Source organism: Poecile atricapillus, chromosome 2 (genome assembly GCF_030490865.1).
Source record: "Poecile atricapillus isolate bPoeAtr1 chromosome 2, bPoeAtr1.hap1, whole genome shotgun sequence".
In the NCBI taxonomy this organism is placed as follows: Eukaryota; Metazoa; Chordata; class Aves; order Passeriformes; family Paridae; genus Poecile; species Poecile atricapillus.
Genome location: NC_081250.1, coordinates 44,203,385 through 44,230,204, shown reverse-complemented (window position 1 = coordinate 44,230,204; position 26,820 = coordinate 44,203,385). Strand labels below are relative to the sequence as shown.

Genomic DNA, 26,820 nt, shown 5'->3' with positions numbered 1-26,820 from the left:
TTTAGGGTGACACCATAGCCAGGTGACTTCTGAACTGGTTTTAGACAGCTTTGAACATCAGCCTGGTCTGATAACTTGATCCTCATTGCTACCACATTCTCAATGAACACTTCAGAGAATTGATTTACACTAAGAATGGTGCTTCATGTGGAAACAAAGCATTGACATTTATTTGGTTCCTCTTTATAGAGCTTGCTCTTTATATTTTCTTGAGGGATTCATTGTCATGATTTAATTAAGAAATTCCCCCACTGACAGCACCTTTCTCAGGTGCTATTAATGATATCAGGTGATATTAGTGGTTTTTAAAATAAATAAGCATATAAAAGAATTCCAGTGTATATACTGACCAAAGTAATTAGGTAATCTATCTAATATCTAACAATTACAGTGGACTTGTGCACACACTTACCTTAAGATTACAGTGCCATCATGTGGTCTCACTGTAAAGTTTGATGCCAACAAACATGCATTACTCCAAGCAGGTTTTGGTGCTTTCCTCATTCAAAACATTTTTTAGGATTAATTTCTTCACAGAAAGAGTGATTAGATATTGGAATGGGCGTCCCAGGGAGGTGGTGGTGTCACCATCCCTGGAGGTGTTTAAGGACAGAGTGGATGTGGTTCTCAGTGCTGTGGTCTGGTTGACAGGGTGGTGTTGGGCCATGGGATGGACTCGATCATCTCAGAGGTCTTTTCCAACCTAATGATGCTGTGATCTCTTTTCCTAAGAAAATATTCTAATGGAATGACTCCCCCCACTACAGGCATTATCAGTGTTATGCAAACAGCAGCAAGCCACTGTGGTCACTAAGGATGGAATGGAGGTCCATTGGATGCGTAGATCATGCCTGTCATGATGCAGGCAGATGCCAAGACTGTAGTACAAAATTCCAGACCCTGCTCTGAAAGGAGAGCATTTGATGCTCTCGCCCACAGCTTGGAAGCCACAAGCTACGTGAAGTGCAAGAACCTACACCTGAGTCATGGCAATGCCAGACACAATTCCAGGTTGGGTGCAGAAGCAATTGAGAGCAGCTCTGTGCAACAACTTTTTGGTTTACTTTCTTCTTAAATATATTATCACAAAGACATTATTGCCATTTCTAATTGGCCCAGTCCACCTTTGGAGCTGCCAGGGTTTGGCTCTGCTGGACATGGAAGAAGGGTCTAGCAGCTGCTCAAAGAAGGCACCACCTCTGTAGCCCCCCAGCTACCACAAACCAGGCCTTGCAAACCCAGTACAAAGGATCTGAAGGGGACCTAAAGGGAAGCCAGGGCGGGACTTATCGTCAGGAACTGCAGTGATAGGACAAAGAGGAATGGGCACAAATTGAAAGAGAGTAAATTTAGGTTAATGTTACGAAGAAATTTTTTCCTGTGACAGTGGTGAGGAGCACGTTGCCCAAAGATGTTCTGGATGCCCCATCCCTGGCAGGGCTCAAAGGCAAGATAGGGTATAGGGTATTTAGCGGGACGTGTCCCTGCCCGTGGCAGGGAAGTCTGGGACTAGTTGCTCTCTCAAGTCCTTCCCAAACCGTTATTCCCCTGTAATTCCCGACGTTCCTCTCCCGTCTCTCCCTGCGGCCCCGCGCGCCCTCAGCGAGACGCTCTCCCCGCCCCCTCCCCAACGCGCGCTCCCAGCGCCCCCTGCGGGAGCGCAGGCGCGGGGCCCCCGCTCCCGCCCCGCCCACACCCGCCGATGCCCCGCCCACACCCGCCGATGCCCCGCCCACACCCGCCGATGCCCCGCCCCCGACTGTGCCACAGACGCCCCGCCCCATCCCCGCCTCCCCGTGCCGACCCCGCCCCGCGCCTGCGCAGTGCCGGAACCGCCGCTTTCCCGCGCGGGTGAGGAATCGGGTCTGTGGGGGGATTGGGAGCGTCAGGTACCCGCTGCCCAGCTGGGACCTTTCTATGCTTCTGTGCGGGCTTTGGGCCCCGTGGGGAACGAGCCTCCCGTTGAGGAAGAGGCTTCTGGGTTGGGGGCTGGCCGGTCCCCGCCCCGCCGTTCCCGTTTGAAGTCGGTGCCGCCGAGGCCGGGCGGCGTGTGCTGGGCCTGTGGTCCTGCGGGGACAGAGGCAGGGGCGAGAGGGCTTCCGGGCTGCGGCGGGAATGCCAGGGCGCTCACTGGCTTTTGCTTCTTAGTTGAAGGATGAGAAGTAGTAAGGAGCCGTTTTTTGTGAAGTTCATAAAGTCTTCCGGGAGTTCGGAGTATTTTTCTAAAGCTCTTGAGGTAAGTGGGTTTGGTCACCTGTGTGAGCTTGATGAACTGGCATGTGATTTCTGTGTCTGAGTTAGCTGCATGTACCATACAATAAGATAACTTATACGTGTACACTTGGAAAAAAAGCTGTTTCTACAGCAGAGTTGCTTAGTGTGTAATAAAGCTTGTTGAACAAGAACAGTTTTGTTGCAGAACTTCAAGAAATAGCTTCAATTTCAAGACCCAGTGACACATAGGAATGGGACATGTAGCCTGCAAGGCCCGGATGGTGGTCACTCACCTAAGCACAAACTTTGGAAGGACACTGCGTTGTTTTACACCTTGGGAGGTTACTGGGAGCCAAAGGCACCATATAGGTTCATGGCAGGATCGGGTCCTGAAGGGTTCTGTGCCAAATATTTGAGTCAGAATATTGTGAAGACTCAAGGGAATGAGGGGGACACCCATGAGGTGTTTTAGCCCTTTCTTCTGCCAATACCTGTTTTCATGGTAGCTTGGTTGTGAGCTGTTTTAGGGATGTGCACTTGTTTATCTTGCAAAGGATTGCCTCTTTATTAATTATTTGCTAATTAAATAAATGTTATTGTATATATCATTTACCTGCAGTCTATAAAAGAATTCCAGTCAGAAGAGCATCTCCAGATCCTTGAAGAAGCATCAGTACTCAATATAAAAGAAAATGATAAATCACTTTACATTTGTGATCCTTTCAGAGGTGCGGGTTTCAGTCATCTCAAAAAGGTATGTCAGCAACTTACTTTGAGCTCTGTTCTTTCTTTTTAGAAGCATTGATGTCCATATTTACATCCTGCATGTTCTCTCCTGCACTGTGTAGCAGTGTGAACTTCATCCTGTCTTTAGGGAAGAGGGTGACCATCAAAGCATGATGATTATTTTCAGTAATTTGGAAAAGCAAACAGTATGGTCAGTTCTTATTCTGCTGGAGTCCCTGAGCTGGTTCTTACACTATTTATCTCCTGATAAACATGATTTGGTTTGAATCTGCAAGAAGTTGTCTAGTGGACAAAGATAGGCTAGCTGGAATTCCTGGCCATAGCCATAGCATCAGCTGCTTTTACTGAGGCCAGAAAATCTACAAGGATTGTATAGAAAATCCAGAACTGAAAGTAAAAACAAAACTGTCAGCTACCTGGAGGTTCTAGAAGAGAAGGTGGAGGACAGACCAAAGGCCCCTCCTTCCTCAGAATTCAAGGACGAGGAAAGCCTTCCTGATGCCAATACACCCTTTGCTTATATTCTTTTTGCTTTTCCTGTTATTTTGTTGCAGCTTGGCTGTAGGATTGTTGGACCACAGGTAGTTCTGTATTGCATGCAGTCGCAGCGGTGTGTCCCGAGAGCCGAGTATCCTGTGTACAACATGACCATGGCTGATGTCACGGTGTCCTGTACCAGCCTGGAGAAGGACGTGAGGGTAAGACCTTCCCAAGGATGGATTGTTCAGCTGGTTATTGTTGATAATTGCTTTGCATGGCTTATTACTAAGGCAGCAGTCAGAGCATGTATGTCTCATTGTGCCTGTGTCTAGATCCATCAAGTCTTCTGTAGCTTGTAGACTATGTGTAGTTTATTCATGTATTAATACACCTCAAACACGATTATGTACATTTACTTTATTCTGATACCTTTTTGTAATACTACCTAAAACATCAACCATCTGCAAAATTTTTCTCATACAGTGTAATTATTATGTTTTAATTGAGGGTTTATATTATGTTCAGCTTATCATAAGTGTGCAAATAAAATGGAAATTATAGTTATGTTTTTATGGTTTCTATATGTATCTATTTAGTATTTTTTGAACAATTTTTTTTGGGAAATCCTGGACAAGTGAAATCCATGGTTTTTGGTGTAAAGTGGACATGACTGTCACATAAATTAATTTTTCCCCTGATATTTTTCTCTATTTTTTTCTCACATCCAGGAAGAAGTTCATAAATATGTGCAAATGATGGGTGGATGTGTATATAGAGACCTCAATGTGTCAGTAACTCACCTTATAGCTGGAGAAGTTGGCAGCAAGAAATACTTGGTAGCTGCTTCCCTGAAGAAACCTATTTTGCTTCCTTCTTGGGTTAAGACATTGTGGGATAAGTCTCAGCAAGGGTATGAAAAAAACAAAACTGATTTTGTTTTTGGTAATGGTAATTTTTATGTACAGACTAATTTATTTTCCCAGTTGATTTTACTTGCAAAATAACTACTTTCTCTCTTTCATTCCTGTAGCATAATGAGGTATACTGATGTTAACATGGAAGACTACGCTTGTCCTGTGTTCCTGGGCTGCACGATTTGTGTCACTGGCTTAAGCAGCTCCGACAGGAAAGAAGTGCAGCGCCTCACTACTGAGCACGGTGGGCAGTACACGGGGCAGCTCAAGATGAATGAATGCACTCACCTCATAGTGCAAGAGCCAAAAGGTAAAACTGATGGAATAAATGCTGTTTTCACTTCTGGAGTTGAAGTAGTGTGAATGTGTGTAAGCACAGGAGCTTGAACTGTGCTTTTGTCTGCTTCAGTGTTGCTCTTACTACTTCTCTTAGGGAATCACTGTTGATGGAAAGAGTAACACAGGGCACCTTTACTGTAAGGACATGAGAAAGAGAACAGAGGAAAAAAAGCCAAAGATATAGATGGTAATTAAAGAATGGTAGATGGTATTTAAAGAAAGGAAAAGGGAGAATCCTAGAGGGGATAAAGAAAAGAAAAACTTCCTTTGGGAGAGCAGGATAGGACTTAATTTGTACCGTGATTGAAATTGGATTATGACCTGATATTTTTTAACTGATTATTCTTTGTGCCTTCCAAATTCCCTACTAAGATAAAATGAAAGATCCTTTTCCTTTCTCTTGGAAAGATGAAAGGATTTTAATTTTATTGTAAGAAGAAAGGAAGGGTTTTCTTTTTTTCCTTGATTTCCCTCTCTTTGCCTACAGTAAAATATGCTGGGACTTTTTGACCTTTTTTTTGGTTTTTTGTGTGCTTGAAAGCTTTAATGCCTTTTTCCGTTTTTCGTTTTTTTAATGCTTTGTCATACCATGAGTTAGCCATCCATGAGACTTTTCTACTCTAACTTTAATTAAAGCATAAGCAGCTTATCAACAGTCTAGTATTACATAATTTGTCCATTATATTGAGTTATTTGAATTTGTAAATTTTCTTAATGTCCAGCCATCTTTCAGCAATCACTGATGCTTTAGTCTCTTAATGATTGTGACCTTTTTTTTTAAACTTTGTTTACATCTGGAAGGTCAGAAGTATGAATGTGCCAAAAAGTGGAATGTGCACTGTGTGTCTGTGCAGTGGTTTTCTGACAGCATCAAGAAAGGCTTCTGTCAGGATGAGGCAATGTATAAAGTAGAGGCTGGATCAAAACCATGTAATGCACCCAGTACATCAACACCTACAAATGACACCAGCAAGCCTCCTAGTAAGTAAGATATTTTAAAATGTGTTTCAGTAAGGTAGGAAATATTTGTATTAAGAAGGAAGAACTATTTTGAGATGGGTAAGCTGCTTGATTTTATAGATAGTGGTTTGACAGTTTGGGTTCTAGATTCAGCTTAAACTTAAAACATAACAGATTGCTTGTATGCACATTGAATATTCCAACATGCATAGACTTCAAACATGTGGATGGTTGTTAAAAAAGTAAACTTGAATTAGGTGTACGATTGTCTGCTGGAGAACCAGTGGTGTATATCTTTAAGTCCTACAAAAGCACAAGTGCTCATACATTTACAGTTTAAAACTGTGTCTGTAATGAGTTTAATCTCACAGCAGTCTTAAGGATGGAGGGGAAACAAATGTTACCTTTTCTTTTTCTATTTTATTTTTCTTTATACACTTGTTTTTATTTATCCCATGCTATTAACAGGAAAAGTTATAAAAGTTAAAAGTATTTTGTAAGCACATGTGGTAGCCTGAAAGATACAGCCAGCTTTAATGTGCATCCACCTGATACTGGCTTCTCTTAAATTTGAGTTGATTTCTCTACAATAGAGAGTCCTGTTTAATTTAAAAAGTATTTCTACTGGGTGGCCACAAAACTCGAATAACAGCTTTGAAAACAAGTCTCATTGGCTGCTGTGTCATAGGTGCCATCCTTTAGGAAATAAACAGAATATGTATCAACACTCTCTCTAGTAAGATGATGATCAATCTGTGTTTATAGAAACCCCTTGGTTTAGCAAAGGTTTTACTTACCTAGTATTTTTCATTCTTCAAACTTTACATTCCATTTTAGCACCACAAAATCATCAGTGGCAAGTTTGTATTTTCTTTAGTGAAGCAGTGGAGAAAGCTGAGCCAAATCTAATCTCTCTTTTTTAATTTTATTTTTATTTAAAGATCATACCCTTTCAGATGTCAGCCACATTTCCAATATCAATTTGAGTGGTGTTAATGAAACTTCATGTACTTCAGCTATGAACAGCAGACTGGATCCTCTTTCTGATGAGCTGGACAACTTGGACATAAGTTCTTTACAAGCCCCTGAAGATTTGTTAGATGGGTGTAGAGTATGTTTAACAGTGTATACTTTGAAATGTTGTGTTTTAACAATTCGGAAGCAACTATGTTAAAGCACTGGCACTTTCTGCTTGGGTAAATTGTTTCCGTGTCAGCAACAAATACTGGATTTATTTTGTGTGTGTGTGTGTGTGTGTGTGTGTGTGTGTGTGTCTACATACCTGTATGCGTGAGTATAATTGTATTAAATACGTAGTAGAAGTATAAAAGTTTATATTCATAGGCATCTGTATTTATACACTAGAGTGAACAAGTTCTAGAATTACTATGTGGGTTTATTTGTTTTTTGGGTTTTTTTTGTTCATGCAGTTTCAAGGGGGCATTCTGTTAGTAAACATTGAAGCTTTGCTAGATTAATTTGCAAAGATAATCTTTATAAATGCTTAACTTTGTTGCTATTTCTCAGAAGCTGCAGCAGTACTTTCTGTGTTTTGCAGCAGTTGAAACTAATTATACCAAACCATTCTATTTTATTTTTTTCTTGTTTCTTATTCTTTTTTTTTACATCTTTAAGGCTTTATTTGTTGCTCTGTTCTCTTTGTAGATCTATCTCTGTGGTTTCAGTGGCAGGAAGTTGGACAAGATGAGAAGGCTTATTAATTGTGGTGGTGGCGTTCGATTTAATCAGCTTAATGAAGATGTTACTCATGTCATTGTGGGGGAAAATAATAATGAGCTGAAACAATTTTTGGACAAGACAGCTCACAGGTTGTGATAACTGTATTGCTTAAGGTCTAGTTATAGCTCGTTTTCTTTCACCCACAACTTCTGGGGTCCCCAGCACAGAAAATGGTATCAAACTGTTAGAGTGAGTTCAGGGGAGGGCCACCAAGATGGTCAGAGGGATGGAGCACCTCTCCTGCAAGGGTAGGCTGAGAAGATTCAGTGAAGGCTTTGGGGTGACCTAATTGTAGCCTTCTAGTACCTGAAGGTAGCTTACAAGGGAGGTGGAGAGGAACTTTTGGCAAGGACATATAGAGACAGGACAAGGGGGAATAGCCTTAAACTGAAAGAGTGGCAGTTTAGTTTAGATATTAGAAAGAAATTCTTTACTGTGAGGATAGTGAGGCTTCTCTGGTTTCCCAGAGAAGCTGTGGTGCCCCCTCCCTGTAAGTGTCCAAGGCCAGGTTGGATGGACTCTTGAGCAACCTAGTCTAGTAGAAGGCGTCCCCTGCTCATGGCAGGGGAGTTGGAACTAGATGATCTTCAAGTTTCCTTCCAAACCATTGTGTGATTCTTTGGAATCACATACTGATTTGAAAATACTAAGTAGTTCTTGATTTAAATGAGAAGGCTTAGAGCTAGTGGTAATAAGTATGTCCACATGTGCTTTTCAGTACTGTCTCTCTGGGTAATCATGAGTGACCTGAGCAAGTAGAAAAGCAAATGTTCTTATTGGTGAAAAGAGATGTTTGTGTATTTATTAATACACAATTAATGTGTATTTATTAGTACATTGAGGAGGAAGAACTTGGCAATGCAACAGTGGCAGATATAGTTTATATTATAGAAGATAATTACAAAATGATCTGTTCTCAGACTGAAAGAATTAAAGTCTTTTAAGGGTTGTAAATTGCCCAAAGCTTGCTTACTGTTAGAGTTACAGACTTTGTGTGGTGTGAATATACTGGTTTTTTTTTTGGTCTGAAACCTGCTGTAACTTGTTTGTGTAATGTTTTATTTTATAGGCCTAATATAGTGACAGCAGAGTGGTTACTGGAGTCATTTGGTAAAGGTTGTCTTTGTCCAGTGGAGCGCTATATCCCTCTAAACTACCAGCTGTTAGAGAATCCAATTTTAGAACAACCTGGAATGAAGTCAATTTTTCCCAAAAAACCCAGTCTCTTGAAGAAAGACACTGTGAACATTATAAAGCACCAGAAAGCTGCTGAAGATGACTTCCTCTCTCAATATGTAAATAACTATTCTACACTAGGTATGTTCTAGGTTCAGCATACTGTAGAAAGTTTAACTGTTCATACTTAGCATTTGAACTTGCAGTATTTGCTTATTCAAAAATTATCCACATCTTATATGTTTACTTCTACTTTGTGTTTCAGAATTCAAATTTAAATAGGCCTATACTGAACAATTTTTAACTAAAATCTGACTGAAAACAGCACAATCCTGTAATTGCTTCATGAAACTGTTTTGGGTTGTCTTTGATGTTCTTGTCAAACAATTATCATGCTTGGTTCTTTTTTATTTTTCTTTAACCTTTCAGATGAAGTTGAAAAACTAACATCCAGAACCTTCAGTGATGTTACTAGCTCGACTGTCCAAGGAGAGAATCAGCCTTCTGTCTGTAATGGGTCTTTGGCAGAGTCTTCTGCATTGGCTGAAGGAGGCTTATTTTTCGGGAAGAGATTTCTTCTTCTGGGTTTTGGTGAAGAGGATGAGTCCTGCATTGCAGATATTATAAAGGAGAATGCTGGGGAAGTTCTGCCACCACAGAGCAGAACCATTGCAGACTATGCTGTGGTACCTTTATTAGGGTGCACTGTGAGGGCAACTGTTGGTGACGTCGTCACAAATACATGGCTGGTAAGGGAGTTACACTTTTTCAATTCCCAAATAAATAGATGCCTGTATTAGAAATTTGTCTTGTCAGAATGCAATTATTAATGGCTTAGGTATAAAGAAGATACTGAGACATTAGCCTAATTTCATTTGAAATGTGCTAAACTAAAGCCTCTGCATCTGTAGGGTGTCTTACCTGTTTCACTTCATTTTCCTCAGGACCCGTAAATAGGACTGCATTGTCACGACCCAGGCTTATATGAGGTCTGACAGTATTCTGTCTAAATGAACTGTAGAAGGAGCTAATTAACTAATAACGGTGTGATATTTTGGCAAGAGCTGGCACATGATATAGACTACCTGCTGTTAGTAACTTCCAGTATTAGGTAACTTCCTGTGAAGTAAATCTATACAGACCCTGAGATCATGCACTAAACTGGAAACCTGCAGGCTGGAACTTTAGTAACTGAAAAGTTCTGAATAATGCTTCAGTACGTCAAACTTGACAAAACAGGCTTGGTTTAAAAAGAGTTTGTCTGATCCAATGGGAAATTGTCTCAGGTGTGATGACGGAAGCAGGATTGCTCATTGTTGAGTCCATAAATGCTGTTGGAGATTTGCTGAGATCTTGTTGGCTTTCTTACTGTTTGGCTTGATTTACATTTTTATGTCTTTCACCTTCTTGAAGATAACGTGTGCGGAACAGCAGGCCCTTTTAGATCTCCGATCCAATCCACTTTTCACACCAGTCCTGGTAATGGAAGGAGCTACCCCTCTGGAAGATTGTGTTCTTTCTTTTAGCCAGTTCACGGGTGCAGAGAGAGACTCCCTTGTTTATCTGGCAGGACTCCTGGGAGCCAGGTACTTCTCCTGTCATAGTTTCTTCTTGTTCTTAAAAAGCCGATGTGCTGCCATTATGTGTTCCATTTCTTCTGTACAAATGTTGGAGTTAAAGCTCCATTCATTTACAAAACCCGGTGCTGAAGCAATGAGACATCATTATATAGGTCTTTCATTTTGCTCTCTTTTAAGGAAATCTGGTCAGTACTCACATAGTCTAATTTCTACCAGAATATGCTCAGTCTCTCATTTCCCAGTAACTGAGTCTCAGCAACTTTTTCGTCTGCTCTTGAACCAATCAACGAAAGTCAGGTTTTCAGATGTGACCTTCCAAGTTGCTCTTTGGTTGTCTAGGAAAGGACCACTTCAGTACTATCTGGCTCAGTCTCATAAGCCTGGTTAACCCCATTCATCATCCCAGCTCCTAAGAGATGGTGCCCTATTTACTTAGAGTTCACCAAGATCTTTGAAAAACTAAGAAAAGCATGTTTTGTCTTGACATGGCAAAATAGTATAGCTTAGAGCAAGTATCATTTGATCTGGTTTGTAGCCTGTTTGAACTAAATTTTTTGCTGATGAGTTCTCAGCCCTATTATCTTTTTTGCAAGATTGTGTCCTTGATGATAAGAGGAAAACTGTAATATAAAAATACCTGTTGTCCATTTAGAAATGATGCTTGTTGACTCTAGAAGGGAAGCAATCCTGTTCCATTCATCTTGATGAAGAATGTTAGGTCCAGTGTATGATTTGAAAATGGGATATTGCTGGAGGATTGCTGGAGTATGAGAAATATTTTCAATACTGGTAGAAGCAAAACCTTACTGTGTAACGTTGTTGTTGTTTTGGGGGTTTGTGGGAGTTTTTTGGGGGGTATTTGTGGGATTTTTTTCTTTTCTGCAGGTTAGGCTGTAAAGTGCAAAGTAGGTTGCCTTAAATATCTACTTCTATTGGTTCTTTTTCTGTTGTGAGAATACAATTTATAATAGTTTAAATGTTCTCTCAGTTAATGTTGTTTATGACTAAATGAATGTTTTATCAATCTAATTGTAGAGTCCAAGAATTCTTTGTGCGGAAAGCCAGTGCAAAAAAAGGAATGTTTGCCAGTACCCATCTTGTGGTAAGAGAGCCAAATGGCTCCAAGTATGAAGCTGCAAAGAAGTGGAATTTGCCAGCAGTCACTGTAGCTTGGCTTTTGCAGTCTGCAAGGACAGGAAAGAGGGCAGATGAAAGCAAATTCTTGGTTGAAAATGCAGAGGCTGAAGGTTGGTTCTTAGCAAATTAGGGGATATGATTGTGTCATTGTACTGTTTGTTCACGATAAAGAAGGCAGATGTGATGAAATTTTCTTTCCTAACACATTCAAACTATTAGAGCTAAAGGATATTTTTTCAAATATTAAGACAGAATTGTAGATTGGTTTGAGTTTGAAGGGACCTTAAAGATCATCTTAGTTCCAACCTCTTACCATGGACAGGGACACTTTCCATTAGACCAGATTGTACATGCAGACATATTTTTTCCTGCTGTTGAGTTGTGATTACAGAAATGATATTGTGTGTTTGCTGCAAATCTGGTGGAGCCAGTGGGGTCTTGTGGTTATCAGTCAGGATTCAAGCTCAGTGTCTCAATTTTATCCTTTGTGGCACATATGCTGCTCTGTAACTTGCTTGGCAGTTGATGAGAGATCCATCTTAGGACTGCAGACTTGTTAGTCTGCGATGATTTGGTGCCCCTCTCTTCAGTTCTTCATGGTTGTTGTTTAAATAAGAGTGTGTGGGGTTTGTGTTCAAATGAAAAAACAGTTTGCTTGCTTATGTTTTCTTTGTTTCTTTTCAAGATATGGAGAGTTTCATTACTCAGCTTAGCAGGACACCAGCACCCGCTAAAGCTCCTGATTTAGAACAGCCTACTTACCTCCTTGAAGCTGGAAAAAAAGGAGCTGTGACCCCCCTTGATATCAACAGGTTCCAGAGTAAAGCTTTCCAAGCTGTAATCTCTCATCATACTGGGAAGACAACTCCTGTTGCACAAGGGGGACCACTCCAGAAAGAACCATCTTTAAATCTTGACACACCATCAAAGTTTCTTTCTGAAGACAAGTTTTTCAAGCCTTCTTTTGATGTAAAGGTGATTTTTGCAAACTTTGTAGTCTGTGTGGCAAGTACTGTTTAAGATGTGCATAAACTTAAAACAGCACAGAAACCTGTGCTTTTATTTATTGTTATGCTGTTCACATACAGACTTTCCCTTTTTAATACAGCCAGGAACACTGGCTTCTTTATTTATACAGTTTAGTTAATGGCTTGTGGACTAAATTTATTGAATAGTAGGTGCTGTAATGTCCTTAGTAAAGCTCCTTTGTGCTTATTGCATCATATGCCTGTGTGTCCTACACCTCGGACAGTATCCAGTCTGTGTCCTTTGCATCTAGAGACTGATAAATGTGACAAGGCACCTTAAAATTGCTCTAGGTATTTGGAAGCAAGTGTTTGCATTTTCTGATGGAATGCTGCTTTAATGGCATGTTTTAATGTCATAGCTTTAGAGTAATTACAAATCTATTACTGCAAGCTGAAAAATGTGTGGTGTTTTGGGTTGAATGTTCTATTCTGAAGACCATAGTAGGCTAGAAAATGCAGCAATAAAAACCCCCTGACACATAAGGACTATCTGCACTGGAAGAGCTCCTGAATGACTCAAATGTGCTTTGGAAGGCTTCAGTTTTGTTTTTAATTTTCAAGGCCTTAACTGAAAGACCAAGGCAGAGTTAGGTTTTTTGGGGGGTTGTTTGTAGGTTGTCTGTTTTGTTCTGGGGGATTTTCTGTTTTATTTTTTAATCCCTCTGCCCACAGTAGGACAAAACCTGTTGCAAACGTAGAAGAATCCAGTGTTCTCTTTAGCTAGTTCTGCTTCAGGAAGTGAAGGCTCTGATAATTTTCAAAAGCAAGATATTCTAGACTAAAACTTCTCATTTTATATAAAAAAGGACAGTGTGAAATGCTGTTTTAAAGGTGCAGGTAAAATTGCATACTTACATGCAACTCTTGCGGGCCAAGGTGTGAATACATTAAAGTAGTTGGTTTGGGTTAGGAATACTTGGGTTTTGTTGCTGGCATTTCCACTGAGAGCAGTTCTCAGTGATGGCACTGAACAGAGAGATTAATAAAAGGTTGTCTTCTTGTTTTGCTTCTGCAGACTAGGATTGGCTTTGCTTTGTACAGCTTTTGTGCAGTGGTACTATAGATGCACTTGGTAGCTGTTCCTGTAATTTGCTGTCCTGGTCCAGGAGTATGAAGTCCTACTATAATTGTAAAATTTGCACTTGAGTGTGAATTTTGTAAGGTGCTCATGAAAGTCAGTCAGTTTCTTGTTTTTTGGTAGGATGCTCTGGAAGCTCTGGAAACTCCTAGAGGTCCTGAACAAAGAACCAGGAAACTGAGCACACCTCTTTCCGAAGTCATCAGCAGAAACTTGAAACTGGCACTGGCAAGCAGCACAACACATGCAGCAGCTCTTACTGCCAGCCCTCAGTTGGCTGCTGCACAGCCAGAAGTGGTAGGAAATTTGGGGGTTTAGTTGCTGGGGCATAGGTGTAATTAAGAAAAAGTTTTCTCTTTTGTGATTAAGTTACAAAGGAATTTGTGAATTGGTATTTGTCTATTTGAAATATCTATTTGAATACAAATTGATATGATTATGTGTTCTTCAGTGACAGTTAAAAGAATGTGAGATAGAGGAATTTCCTTATGGAAGGCAAAGAATTTTAAAACCTTTTTCTACTATCTGCACTACTGCCTTGAATATTAAGCAGTTATTAAGCAACGTGGCATATAAATATGTACCAATTTAGACTCTGTAGTACTGGAATGAGATACCACTTAATAAAGTTCTAGCTGAACAGGGTTAGATACTTTGTCTTGGGCTAAAATTCAGAGTTCTTTATTAATGCATATGTCTTCTTTTCCTGCCTTCCTCTGTGCTTAATAGGAGAAGAAAAGTGAGAAAACAAAAAGGTGTAGGATGAAAGGGAGGATTTATGTATTGCTTGCCATGTTAGTGCACCATTTACTGTTGAGGAGGGGCAAGAAAACTAATGACCTCTGGAAAGGGAAAGTTACTACGTTTTGTTTTGTAGCTCCTTAGTCTTACTCCTGTCATTCCTCTACAGTGAAATACTTCAGTAGCATCAGGTTTGACAATTCCTTTATTTCAGTGCAGCCCATGATAAAAGGAGTAGAGAATGTTCTAGGGAGACTGGCTGAATCTTTTGTCTTGGCATTCCTAGTGCATGGTATGTTAATAATGCTGGGGTTTGAGCATGGGTAGGGGGGCATCAAAAATAGAGGAAGTGTGTTTATCTTACCTTTGTTGTCACTGTGTATTTTACTATATGCTTCACTAAATATTTAAGTACTTTTGTTATTGATACAGAAGCCTTCCAATTGTGACATTCCTGTTTTTATCCCTGCTGTTTGACCAGGAAGAAGAGCCCAAGCCTCTAGCTGATGCTGTTATATATGTTAGTAAAAAACTTAGTAAGAGGCAAAGGGAGCTGAATGCCATAGCAGCTTCTCTTGGAGCAGACTACAGGTATCAGCCAATACAATGGCTTCTGAGCTTTTGCATGATGTGAATTCTAATAACTTTGAGTCTTTGCATCCTAATACACCTTTTGCTGCAGCTAAAGGTTAGATTCCACCATCCTAAACAACATTACAAGTCATCCACTTGTAATGTGAAATAAGGCCATTTTTCCCTGCCACATACCCAGTCCCTGTGTTCTTTGAAAATCCATCTCAGAAAGATTATTAGTCCAGAAGTCTTCTTGAATTGCAGATTTTTTTTTCTCCTTTGATTTAAAGAAATTTAGCTTTTGGATGGTTTAACATTTGCTTTATATTTTACATTTTGACTCTAAAGTGGATTTGTGTATGTTTCTCCCTGGCTCAAAACAGATTATTTTCTAGATTGTAAGCACAGCTAAGTCAGTGTTATTAGAAAAGCTTAGGAAAAATAGGTTGTCATGAAGAGAAACTACAAACTAACATTTTTGATTTAAGACAGAATTCTTCTTCCACTAAATAATCTGATTTATGTGTTTTTTTACTGACTTTCATGTAAGTGTTATTATTCATGGTGTGAAGGAAGTTAACCTTATGTAGTACCTTAGAAATGCTGAAGATACCTGGATTAAATAGCTAATACTTGTTTTTATCAGTTCTAAAATTAACAGTCCTCATTTTTGTTTTGAGCCTCAAGGGTTGATATTTCACTTGCAGTTCAGTATGACAACAAAAGAAAAAGCTCTTATCCTAGATCATGCATTCTATTCAGAAACTGTTTTAAAATTCCACTTAAATAAAAACAAAACATAAAGCAAAACCCCTACTTTCCATACAATTATCCTATTTAGTTTTATTTTCTTCAGGAATGCTTTCAAAACACATTGAAGTTGTGCTGTTATGAAACTGAATGCTGTCTTTTCTGGGATAGAAAGTGGCCTCGTTGTTTATTGAGGCACAGCAAAATAGGCAAAACGACTTTAACTTGAACAAGAGACAGGACAATTTCTGGACTGGATTTATGATACTTTTTGATAGAAATTCCATCTTCAAGTTGTATTTTCTTCTCTATTCCAGATGGTGCTTTGATGAAACAGTAACACACTTCATCTATAAGGGAGGACAGAATGATAACAATAAGGAGTACAAATCTGTTAAAGAACGGGGTATACATATTGTTTCAGAACATTGGCTTTTAGCGGTATGAAGCTTGTTTTGTTCCCTATTTAAAAGTAAAGGGAAATGGAGGCTTAAAAACCAGTTAAATGGCAGTGGATTTTCTGAATGCATTTATACTAAACATGTGTAATGACTGATGTTTTGCATCTTGCTTTGAATTAATAAATTGATCTCTTTTCACTGATGTATATTTACCTTGTTCTCCATAAGGAGAAAATAGATTCTCTTCCACTTACGCTACATTTTTCTCAGAATGGCAACCTCTTTCTTCCTCTTATGTGAAGTACTTCTTATGACAGTGTTTTTATTGTACTTTTCTAATGTTTAGGTGTCAAGTTTATTTTATCTCAATCACTTTCTCATCTTTCTCTTATTAACTGATGTTATTACAGAGTGCCCGAGAATGTAAACGACTTCCTGAATCTCTCTTTCCTCACACTTACAATCCCAAAATGAGCCTGGACATCAGTGCAGTGGAAGACATCAGGTTCTCCTCCTCCAGTAAACCTCTTTCAGCTGGAAAACCAGCAGAGGAAAGTGAGGTATGATGTGTGGTAGGGATGCCATGATGTGATCAAATCGTGAAGTGATTTGAATTCAGTTAATGGTTATATATTAACATAGTAATAAAAACATTGATAATAATTCACCAATGTCCTGAATCAGGTTTAGCTTGTGATTAATAGTAGCTATTGCAGATGTTCCCTAAGGTTTTTCTGCATTTGTAATATTCACCTTCTAGGGTGATGGAGGAAAACACAGGCATTTCAGGATTTGCATTCCAAATTTAAAAAGATAGATGTCTTTTCTTTTAGGTAATGAGATCTGAGGTGTGAACTTGCTTTAGTAGACATTAAGACTGCAGAATAGGAGTTGTCACCCATGCTAATGTTCATTGTTCTACTGTCATTGCAGTGGCAGAAAGGTTAAATTTACTCTAAGGCAAGATTAATGATCTTCAGAATTTATACAGGTGTCAGACATGGTTAAAAAGCAAGAAAAAAATTGGTGTTTGAGAAATTTACTTGTCTTCATTGGTTTTAGATTATTCCAGTGGTTGAAGATGATGCTGAAGATGATGTAACTACTGACCAAATAAAGGAAAAAGTCACTGTAGGGGAAGAACAAACTGTAGCAAGTGAATCCAAAGGAGGTAAATCACTTTTTTTCAGAATATTTATGGACTATCAAACTATCAATATGAGTCATTGCAATTCCAGGCGCTGAATGCTAAGATCTGGAAACTTCAGATAGCATATTAATATACAGGTCAAGTGCAGCTAGCTTTTATTGCTGCTGGATGCCAGGAAAGGGTTTCCCTCTCTATTTTAAAGATCTTGACAGCCCACAGGAAGATCGTGATCATTTGTTGGAAGATAGTTAATTGCCATTTCTTTGTTTTTAAAACACTGAAGTTCATCTTTAGTGAAAATATTTTTGTTTTGGAGTATATGTTATGTAAATAAATGTATTATGGAAGAATTGTGGATCTAAGTTAAATTGTGTAAGGAGATTCAGAAATGAGCCAAATGGAGATGTCTCCCTGTGTCTAAGAATAGGTGACTTAGGGCAGATGTAGTTTTCCTTGATATTCTTACCCAAGTACTTTTCCTCGTTTTAATGTATAGTCTTTGTCCTGGTGGAGGAGGGAGGTTGACTGGATTTTCAGTTTTCATTGAAACAGTGAGCATTGTTCACTTTTCACTTGTTACAGTATAAGAGTTGTGATATTATGAGTTTTGTTTCTTCTCTTAAGTTTTAACCCAAGCACTAGAAATGAGGGAGAACTTCCAAAGGCAGCTGCAGGAGCTCATGTCTGCCACATCACTAGTGAAGCCACAAGGACAGAGAAGATCCCTTTCCAGGAGCAGCTTTGATGGTTCTCCAGCCACTCCTGATAGCACACGGTCTGTGCGAAATGGCCGCAGTAGGGTCTTGGAAGCCCTAAGGTATGGATTTGTATTTAAATGTATCTTGTTTTGTCCTTGCATGTATTTAGACATTCATTGAAATTTGGATAGGTCTCAAGGGTTTTCAAATATGTTGTCTGTTTCTACTGGTGTGCTCGAGTTGCTTCTCCTGCAATTCAGAATCTTTAACTGGATGTGCTGAGTAAAGTCAGAAATAATTCAGAATTAATTCACAGTATCTTTGTTTTTTTAAAAAAAACCAGAATAGTATGATTGCTTTTAATGTTCAGGATTTGAACTGGCTTATTTTCTTTCTTCAGATTCCTTGTGTTCATATAGATTTTGAAGAAAGTGTGTATGATTGCTTACATAGGTCATAAAGAGGTAGTAGGCATTACTGCAAAGCACCTCTGTGAATGTTTCTTCTCTTTTATTTTTCTTTTCCCTCAAATGGAGAATAGGATTTGAACTCCATCAATGCTGATGTGCAGTAAGACAGTAATGGAACCCTTGCAAAATTACTCATTTAGCTTGGTGCTTATTTGCAAATAAATAGTCTTAATAAAGAGTAAGGTATGATGATTTTATAGTAACTTAGTAATATGTACATAATAAAAATATTTTTGGCTGCTCCATTTTCAGTGATGCTGACACTTAGATTTATAAAGCCAGGGTGCTAGAATAGCTTCTATACTGAAATTTTTCCTTTTCCCAGCCATAATTTCTAATAATGAGGTCACTTGGGTGCCACAGTTGATGTGATCACTAACACATTGCCTTCTAGAATGGAAGTCTTCTGTAAAGTGAGTCTGTAAGGTATCTGTGGTTTTTCCCTTAGGCAGTCCCGCCAGGCACTGGCAGATACAAACACAGAGCCATCCCAGAGTGAGCAGATCATTTGGGATGATCCTACTGCAAGGGAAGAGAGAGCAAGACTTGTCAGCAACCTTCAGTGGCCTAATAGTCCTTCTCAGTACCTTGAGCAAGGTCAGAGTAACACCTGTAAGAACATGGATGAGATCAAAGGATCTGTACCTGATGCAGAGATGGCTGATATAGGTAAAATTAGAAATGTCGTATCCTTGTTCCATGCAACAGAGTCCATTTGGTCTTTGGGACTTTTAAAATACAGTAGCATTTGAGTTCTACTTACAAAAAAAGGGAGCATTGTTAGCATTTCCCAAATGCTAAAAAAATACAATTTCACATCTTTGAGCTCCATTTTGTGTTGCTGTTTTTTAAAGAGAAGCATTCCTATTAATTTGTGATCAAACACTAAGGCAGTGCTTGTCTGAAAATAGACTACTGTGGCTCCAAAAAAACCACTGAAACTACTTGAAAGACTCCATCAAATTTTCCAAGTTGTTTTGGTTTTTCGTTTTTTTTGAACCACAGCTGGTTTCCAGCTAGCCCCTCAGGTAAGTATAGTGGAATTCAAATGGGAATACCATGATAAAAATCTCTTCCATTGTAGTGGAAATATTTATAGGTGAAAAACTGGGGTACAAGATTCAACGCATGGATCCAAAAAACCAAGATGTGTCAAGTTGCTGATGGACATGCTTGGGTCAGGATTCAGTAAAGATACTTGATTTATGTTCCCTGCTCTTCTTGAAGTCTAAAATCTGTTACTAGGACTAAGGAAGCAAGATACCTTTTCTGCCAAAACCTGATGTTTTTTCATCTGTTTTGCTTTCTTTCTGTTCTGAGATAACGGAATCCTATATTTCTCTCTCCCTCCTGCCACCAATTCCTTCCCTCAATCTGCTTGTAGAGTTTCTGTGGCAGCAGTCTTCCTGAAAACTGATCTTGTCCTAGAGGAGGTTGAAGAAAATTAGAAATTCCATTAGAATTCCAAGAAAATTAGAATGCCTTTTAGCTGAAGAAATCAGGTCATTTGAGGTTTTCAGGTGTTTCTTTAAAAGCAAGGCATTCAGGGACATGATTGCAATTTTGCAGTTGGTGGTTTGTGGTATAAGGAAGAACATCTTCGTGAAAGGCAGGTGAAATACAACTGTACATGTTGTAGCAGCAATTGTGGGGATTTTTTTATTTTTATTATATCTTTTACTTTATACATTATTATATTCTGCCAAAGGCAAGTCATGCAGCACCACTTTCCTTTCACAGCTGTTCCTGAGGCTGGGGATGGAGATGTGATTGAAAGTCTAAAGAATCCCACATGTAGAGATCCTGAAATGCTAATTAAGGATAACTTGATCCCCACGCCACAGGCACCCAGCATTGCTTTCCCCCTGGCTAACCCTCCTGTGGCACCAGAGCCCAAAGAAAAGGTTTGTCAAGTGGAAAAATATTTATGATTTGTGTCCTGAAAGATGCAGTAATACTTTAAGAAATTTTGAATTTGATGATAAATGTAAAATGTGCAGATCTGCATTTAAAATCTTGAGGTGGATTACTTCTGTGCAGTTCTATTTTTTCTATTCTTTTCAATACCCTCCCTTCTTTGAGATTTTGAACAAATAATATTTGCTCAAAAAATATAAAGCTTGTCTGTTTAGACAAATAAATCTTTTTGTCCTATTAGCAAGTGCTGGAATGCTAATTTTGTCCTATTAGCAAGCTCTAGAGTGAAGAATTACTATGTGTGCTACTTGTAACTCCTCCAGCCATGTTAAGATAATGGAAAAAAAATTAGGCCTTTGTTTCTTTGGTGGTATCTGGAATTTTATGTTTAGGTACAAATGGGAAATTATTTTTCTGCCAAAATCTGGTTTAAAATTCTATTTTATTGTGAACTTGGAAAGGAAAAGGAGTATATAATCTCACCTGCAGTGTGTCACTTGATGCTCAAAGTTTCAGCAGCTCTGTTTCTTCAGAGGAATAATGTGTCATATTCGTGGAAAGACCCTCAAAGAATATAGTATCCCAACTTCATAGAAGATGAATGAGGCAGTGTGATAGATCAGTGCTGATTTCTTCATGTGTTCAACCTGGCATTCCATGGATGTGAATGAAGGATTACTTGTTATGACAGATTAGTTCAGCTTGCCCTGAAGAAAGGGGAAACCAAAAGGATGTTCAAGCAGGAGCCTAAGGATAATTTGATAAGATCCAAGCTTTTTGTCAAGTGACTGACAGGTTTGGTTCTGCTTTTCCCAGATAAAAAAAAAACTTATTTATATATAACCCAGAATATTTGGCAGAGAAATAGTCAGCTGTCAACCTAATCATTCTGTCATGTTTTCAAAATCTATTACTGTATTTCTAGGTTGTTCCTGAGGATGAGAAGGCTGATGAAGAAATAGAAAAACTCCGTAAATTTCAGCTGTCTTCTCTTAATCCTCAAGAAAGAATTGATTACTGCCATCTGATTGAGGAATTAGGTACCAGATACTTGTGAAATGCAAAGAATAATATGTGTCTGTATGTGTCTGCTCAGCTGTGGCTTGTTGTGGAAAAGAAAGGGCTTCTGTTAGTGTCTCATCAGATTTGAGGTCTCAAATTTATGGCTTTCTGTGCTTGTGAGCAGGTCTTTGAATATAGTATTACTATTATGCGAGCGATCAGCTTTGCCATAAAACAGCAATGGTTTTGTCTTCTGATAGTTTTCTTTTAGCTGTCTTTACAACAGCCTCATTCTTTACTGTTGGGAGTGCCCAGGATGGGCTCCCTTCTGGTGTCTCTCATTCCTGTCTGAGTTGCTGTGACATTTTACAGAGCCACTCTTTCCTAGCTGCTGCTGCCCATGTCATTTCAATGATAATACTCTCAGTGCAAATTTGAGCTGAGTTTTCATCTGAATTCAAATAATTCTCACTTTGAGTTGATCCTTTCTGTGTGCAGCATGACACTTAGATAATTTGAATCCAATTCATTCCTCAATTCAAGGTGGAACAGTACTTGAGAAACAGTACTTTGATCCGAGTTGCACACACATTGTTGTGGGACATCCTCTTCGGAATGAAAAATTCTTGGCTTCGATGGCAGCTGGAAAGTGGGTGCTTCATCGTTCCTACCTGGAGGCGTGTAGAGGAGCTGGCTGCTTTGTTCAGGCATGTGACCCTATCACGAGGACAGGAGTGTTTTAGTTTTTTGCATTTATTTTTGTTCTGCCCTACTAGGAAGCTTGTTTGGGGTGGCCAAGCCATGGGAGTTTTAGAGAATCCAAAATCTGAGAATTTTTTGGCCAGCTTTGTCTGACAACTAGTCCTGCACCAAACTCCTGATACAAGATAAATGAAATACCTATGCTTTTTATAATTGCTTCTTAAAATCGGGTCTTTGAATACCTTTTGGTAAATTCTCACTGTTATGAGCTAAATTTACATGGCTCTTGTTAACTCAGGAATAAAATCTAGATTCTTTCAATAGGTGAACATATATTATTTTTAAATAATTTGATTCTATAACCATGTGCATAAATATTTTTAAACTCTACCTCTTCCAGTGCCTTCTAACTGTTAATTTTGCAGTTCTCTTGGCTCAGACAGTTCTTTTACATTGACCAGGATAACTTTAAAGTGCAGACTGCTTCATATCCTTATGTATTAAAACTAACTTTAATTGTTTTGGAACACGCTGCAGAAATATAATCAGTGGTATCCAGTGTAGTGAGTTGTTTTGTCCTACTGTTGAATTCTATTGTAGGTGTAACTGCAGGAAGAATCAGGCTGCGTACAAGGCTTGATGCCACATAAAACATGAGTTAATTTCGGTAAACATGTTCAATTAAGAGCCATATCTCTAATTTTGCCTAGAGCTGTTTTGGCTAGATAAAATCCATATATACAGCTAGAGTGAGATGGTATTTGTTTCATGGTTTTTTATTTTCTATTTGGTGTGGGATTTTAAAATCTATTTTTCTGCTGGTAAAGTTGGCAGGACTGCTTTGTAATTCAAGCTTATGGTTGTTACAGGAAGAAGACTATGAGTGGGGAAGTAAATCTGTACTTAATGTTTTGTCTGGAATCAATGTAAACCAGAAGAAACTAGCACTGGCAGCCATGAGGTGGAGGAAAAAAATTCATAAAGGGAGGCAAGAAACGGGTATTGTTGAGGTATATGGATACTCCTGTGATGTAAATTGTACAATGTGGATGGGCAGGATAGGGGTTGTCACCAAGAAACTAAAAACTTCAATGCAGGGAAAGGTAACCTGTCTTGTTATCAAGAACAAAATGTCTTGGCTTGATATATTGTAGTTAAGTAATTTTGTTTTTTAAAAAAGTTTCTGTGATGGTCTATTAAAAGTCTTAGTCTCCTCTGAACCAGTGTTCATGATTTGCAAGGCTGGAATGTGGCTACTTAAGTATGTAAATGTCCCTCAGCCAGGAAGATGATGTTTATTCTTCAGAGCTCTGACTGGAGAGCTAACCTAAGTCAGCTCTGCTAGGAAACCAGATCTGATTACTGTTTTCATAGTCTTTCAGTGAGGTTTTTGAACTCCCCAAAGCCTTTCGACTCCTCTCAAATCAGGCACCGCAGCTGAGGATTCATTGAAAGGTGACATTTCAATTATATCAGGAAAAATCTGGTGTGTGTTTTACAATAACCTTTTTAAAAGAAATGTTTGTAACAAATCCTCCCTGTCCTTTGCCCCCATGGAAACCACACTAAGTGTTTGTAGGAGGCAGCTGGTTGGCCCTCTGTGCTGTTACTGTAACCAAGTGCATGCTGGGGGAACTGGGGAAAATGTTTGCAAGTCACTGGGGTTTTTTTAAGATTAATTTCTTGCAGTGTCTGGTGTTTTGTAAAGCATACTCTCTGCAAGGGTCTTTCCTTAAGGGGGCCTAGGTGGCAAGCTGCTGATTGTGGCCCAATAGCTGTATGTTCTGTGGGTATTTTTTCTGGCATGCATACTTAAAGGCAAAACTAGGTAATTGCAAGTCTTCATCTGATGGATATTCTCAAAAGGGATAAATTATAGACCAGCTAAATCTTTGCACTTTTTCAGTAGCAGCATACTTCTGACTGAATTGTCATCTATCTAGGGAGCTTTCAGTGGTTGGAAAGTGATCCTGAACGTTGATCAAACCAAGGAAGCAGGATTCAGGCGCCTTCTTCAGTCAGGAGGAGCAAAAGTATGTAGTTGTTAGAAAAAAAAAAAAAGAAATACATGTATGTTTGTTTAATTATGTTTTTCTTTCTGTTTAACTCTGTGCTGGGCATTTTTCATGTGAGTAAAAGGTCTTAATGAACAAAATTGCTTACACAGGGTAGCTGAGATATGGTCGAAGGGTGGGAGGAAAAAGCTTTGTCATCTTCACTTTGCAAGTGGTCAGGCAGAGCAGCTTGTCTGAGGTTACACAAGTCAGTAGTGCTGGTGGGAATTGAGGATAGAATTTCTGTGCCCTCCTCTGATGGGAAGGATCAACCTTTTGGACAGGTATGTGATGGTACAGAATACAGCTGTAAATGTATTTGATTTCCCACTGGTTTCTGTTAGTTTGATGAGTAAACTTAAAGGTCATGAACTGCATTTGTCTTGGGGAAGAAACGCAACTTAAGTTTTGTGGGTCGTGTTTTGTCTGTAGGTTTTTTCTGGCCACTCTGCATCTCTCTTTAAAGAAGCAACTCACCTCTTTGCTGACTTCAGTAAGCTGAAGCCAGATGACTCCAGGGTTAATGTGGCAGAGGCGGCAGCCCAGGGAGTGAACTGCCTCAAACCCGAGTACATCGCTGACTACCTCATCCAGGTGGGCACACCCAGGGCTCCCCACCTGTCACACTGCCCCAGCCCCCTGCAGGGGACAGCTGCTCTACCAGTCACGGGCCTCCTTTGCCAGGAATTGTGGCCACAAAGTGCCTGTCATGAGGGCTTTGATCTGTGGCCTCCAATTTATGCTCTGACATGACTTTTCCTGGTGCTGGCAGTGGGATCTCTGGCAGGGTAGGGAGCTGCTTACAAAACATATTTAAAATGTGTAATGTTTGTTTTGTTATTTTCAGTTTTGGACAACTAATGAGCTGCTTCTGTTCTCTCAGAAGCTGCTCTTCTTGAGCTGACCCACTCTTTTTTTCTTTCTTTATTGAAGGAACCACCTCCCCCTATGGAGTCTTACTGCCTGCCAGAAGCTGGGTCTTACTTTCAGAATAACTCAGATCTTGGAACCGGATTATCCCAGAAAAGAAAAGCACTGGGAGAAATGAGCAGAGTCAAGCGATCCAGAATACACTAAGCATATTCTCTGTTCTTAAGTTGTACATTTTAAAATTCATATTTATATTTTTTCATTCTTGCCCAAAAAATTAAAAGCTTTGAGGTTCACTTTTAACTTGTCCTGAGATTAAAATAAATTTTCAGTAATGCTTATAGGAAAGATTGCTTTGGTTATCAGTAGCATCTAAAAATATGGTAAGAATTCATCCAAAACATACTTTAACATGTCCAATCTATCCCATCACTAGACTAGTGATTTTTTGTGGACACAGTTGTATAATAATAGTTAAGAAATAATTTGTAAAACACATATCACATCTTTTATCTGTGTGTTGTGGGGAAAATACCAATTGATGAGAATTCCATTGCATTTCCCATATATTTTGTATATAGATTTTTATATTAATTTTTCATCTTTTGGTATTTTCTATTGGAAGGGAAGAGGGAAACTAGGCAAAAAGAACTGGTTTTTAATTTTTTGTACTAATGGAGGATGTAATAAACTATTACTGTAGGTTACAGGTGCTGTTGCTGCCATCCTGAGTGCTGATGAATCTATTCAGCAACTGTAGACACAATTCTGTTAACCAGGAGGTGAAGTTTGTCTTGACCATGTTCCCTGTTTGAGTCTGTGCCAAGAATCAGAGCCAGACAAAGACTTCAGCTTCTGGCAACTGGAAATGTTCTTAGTCACACAACCACAATATTTGACAAAGTCTTTGACCTTTTCAGTAACAGTGAAGTGTGGGCCTGTATTTACTGAACTTCATGTATATGAGTGCACTATGTTAGTCTAGGCAAAAGTGTTCTCATGGAACCTGAAGAGCTGTGTTTAAGCATCTGGAATTACTACAGCCTGTTTGTACAGAAAAGCACAGCATCCAGTCACACAGGACCAGTGGAGTTGTCTGGAAAAATACATGTAACACTGAAGTCTATTTAATTTACCTCTGTTTTGTTTTGAAGGCAAGGTTGCATTTTATGTTTATTTTCTAGCTGCTGAGTACTGTTTTCTGGAAAGGGTTTGCATCAGTATTTGTTGCAGATCCAAGACTGAGCCACAAGCGTTTAAGCCCTGTGGAACCTGGAGAGTCAGGCTGGGCTAGGCAGAACTAACCTTTTGCTGCTTGGGGAAAGGACAAGGCACCTGAGCTATGGTGTCTCCAGGTGAGAGAGAACAGAAAAGCAGCTTTTTTTTATGTGCAAGGCTGTACTTTGTGCTTCCGATTTTCTGCTTTAGTGTAGTGGATCTTCTGTCAGTGAGCTCTGCAACCTGCTGTCAGGATGACCTGAAGGAATTGTCAGGAAGGAGTGCAAATGAAAATGAGGGATTTGATTCTTTTAAAGAAGTGAAATCTGTGCCCCTGTCATTGAGGGCTTGGCTGTGACTACAGTCTTATCACCTGCTTTGGGTTTTTTTTTTTCATAACAGCTTGATGTTTTTTGGTATTTGTGGACATCAAACCTCTCCAACTTGTTCCAAGTTCACATACTGAAAATAATGCTGCTGTTTAATGCCTTACATCACATTTTGAATTAACTGTGTATTTCACTGTTCTACCTCTGAAGTGCTGCTTTGCATTGCAGGCATTTGAAATAGGTGTATTACCAGGGAAGACCTAAGGTTCCTGTGACTTTTTCTTTCCAGTCCCCAGAAGCTACTGTGGAAGGGTAGTGTTGGTATTCTCACTTTATAGATAAAACCCACTCCCTGACCCACTTAAGCTTTAAAAGAAGTCTTGGAGCCACAGAGTTCCTGCAGCTGCTGTGAATCCTGGGGCAGGGCAGAAGAGGGAGCAGCTAAAATCAGGCACACACCAACCCCCAGTGAAACCAGTAACCTGGGGTCTGAGTTGCTGCATGTTCTCCAGTGTTCTCTGACCTCACTGACACTGGTTTAAAGCCAGGGGT

General features: G+C 39.3%; 1 protein-coding gene across 3 annotated transcripts; it reads left to right on the top strand.

Moving 5' to 3' along the window:
- Positions 1–1,827: 1,827 nt before the first annotated feature.
- TOPBP1 (DNA topoisomerase II binding protein 1) lies at positions 1,828–25,773 on the top strand. Of its 3 annotated transcripts, XM_058832826.1 has the most exons (28): positions 1,828–1,851; positions 2,149–2,236; positions 2,834–2,968; positions 3,516–3,659; positions 4,170–4,351; positions 4,472–4,665; positions 5,496–5,675; positions 6,596–6,765; positions 7,320–7,483; positions 8,464–8,711; positions 9,000–9,319; positions 9,984–10,156; positions 11,186–11,397; positions 11,973–12,262; positions 13,517–13,690; positions 14,616–14,725; positions 15,775–15,898; positions 16,269–16,418; positions 16,921–17,029; positions 17,633–17,825; positions 18,625–18,845; positions 19,917–20,080; positions 21,019–21,133; positions 21,639–21,802; positions 22,667–22,807; positions 23,741–23,830; positions 24,284–24,445; positions 24,785–25,773. In XM_058832826.1, the coding sequence occupies exons 2-28, from the start codon at positions 2,156–2,158 to the stop codon at positions 24,926–24,928; spliced, it is 4,554 nt and encodes a 1,517-aa protein (XP_058688809.1). In that variant the 5' UTR covers positions 1,828–1,851; positions 2,149–2,155; the 3' UTR covers positions 24,929–25,773. The 3 variants fall into 3 exon arrangements, with proteins under 3 accessions (XP_058688809.1, XP_058688810.1, XP_058688811.1); XM_058832827.1 differs by lacking the exons at positions 23,741–23,830; positions 24,284–24,445; positions 24,785–25,773 and having other exon boundaries at positions 1,839–2,236; positions 21,639–21,806; positions 22,671–22,802; XM_058832828.1 differs by lacking the exons at positions 22,667–22,807; positions 23,741–23,830; positions 24,284–24,445; positions 24,785–25,773 and having other exon boundaries at positions 1,839–2,236; positions 21,594–21,779.
- Positions 25,774–26,820: the final 1,047 nt, after the last annotated feature.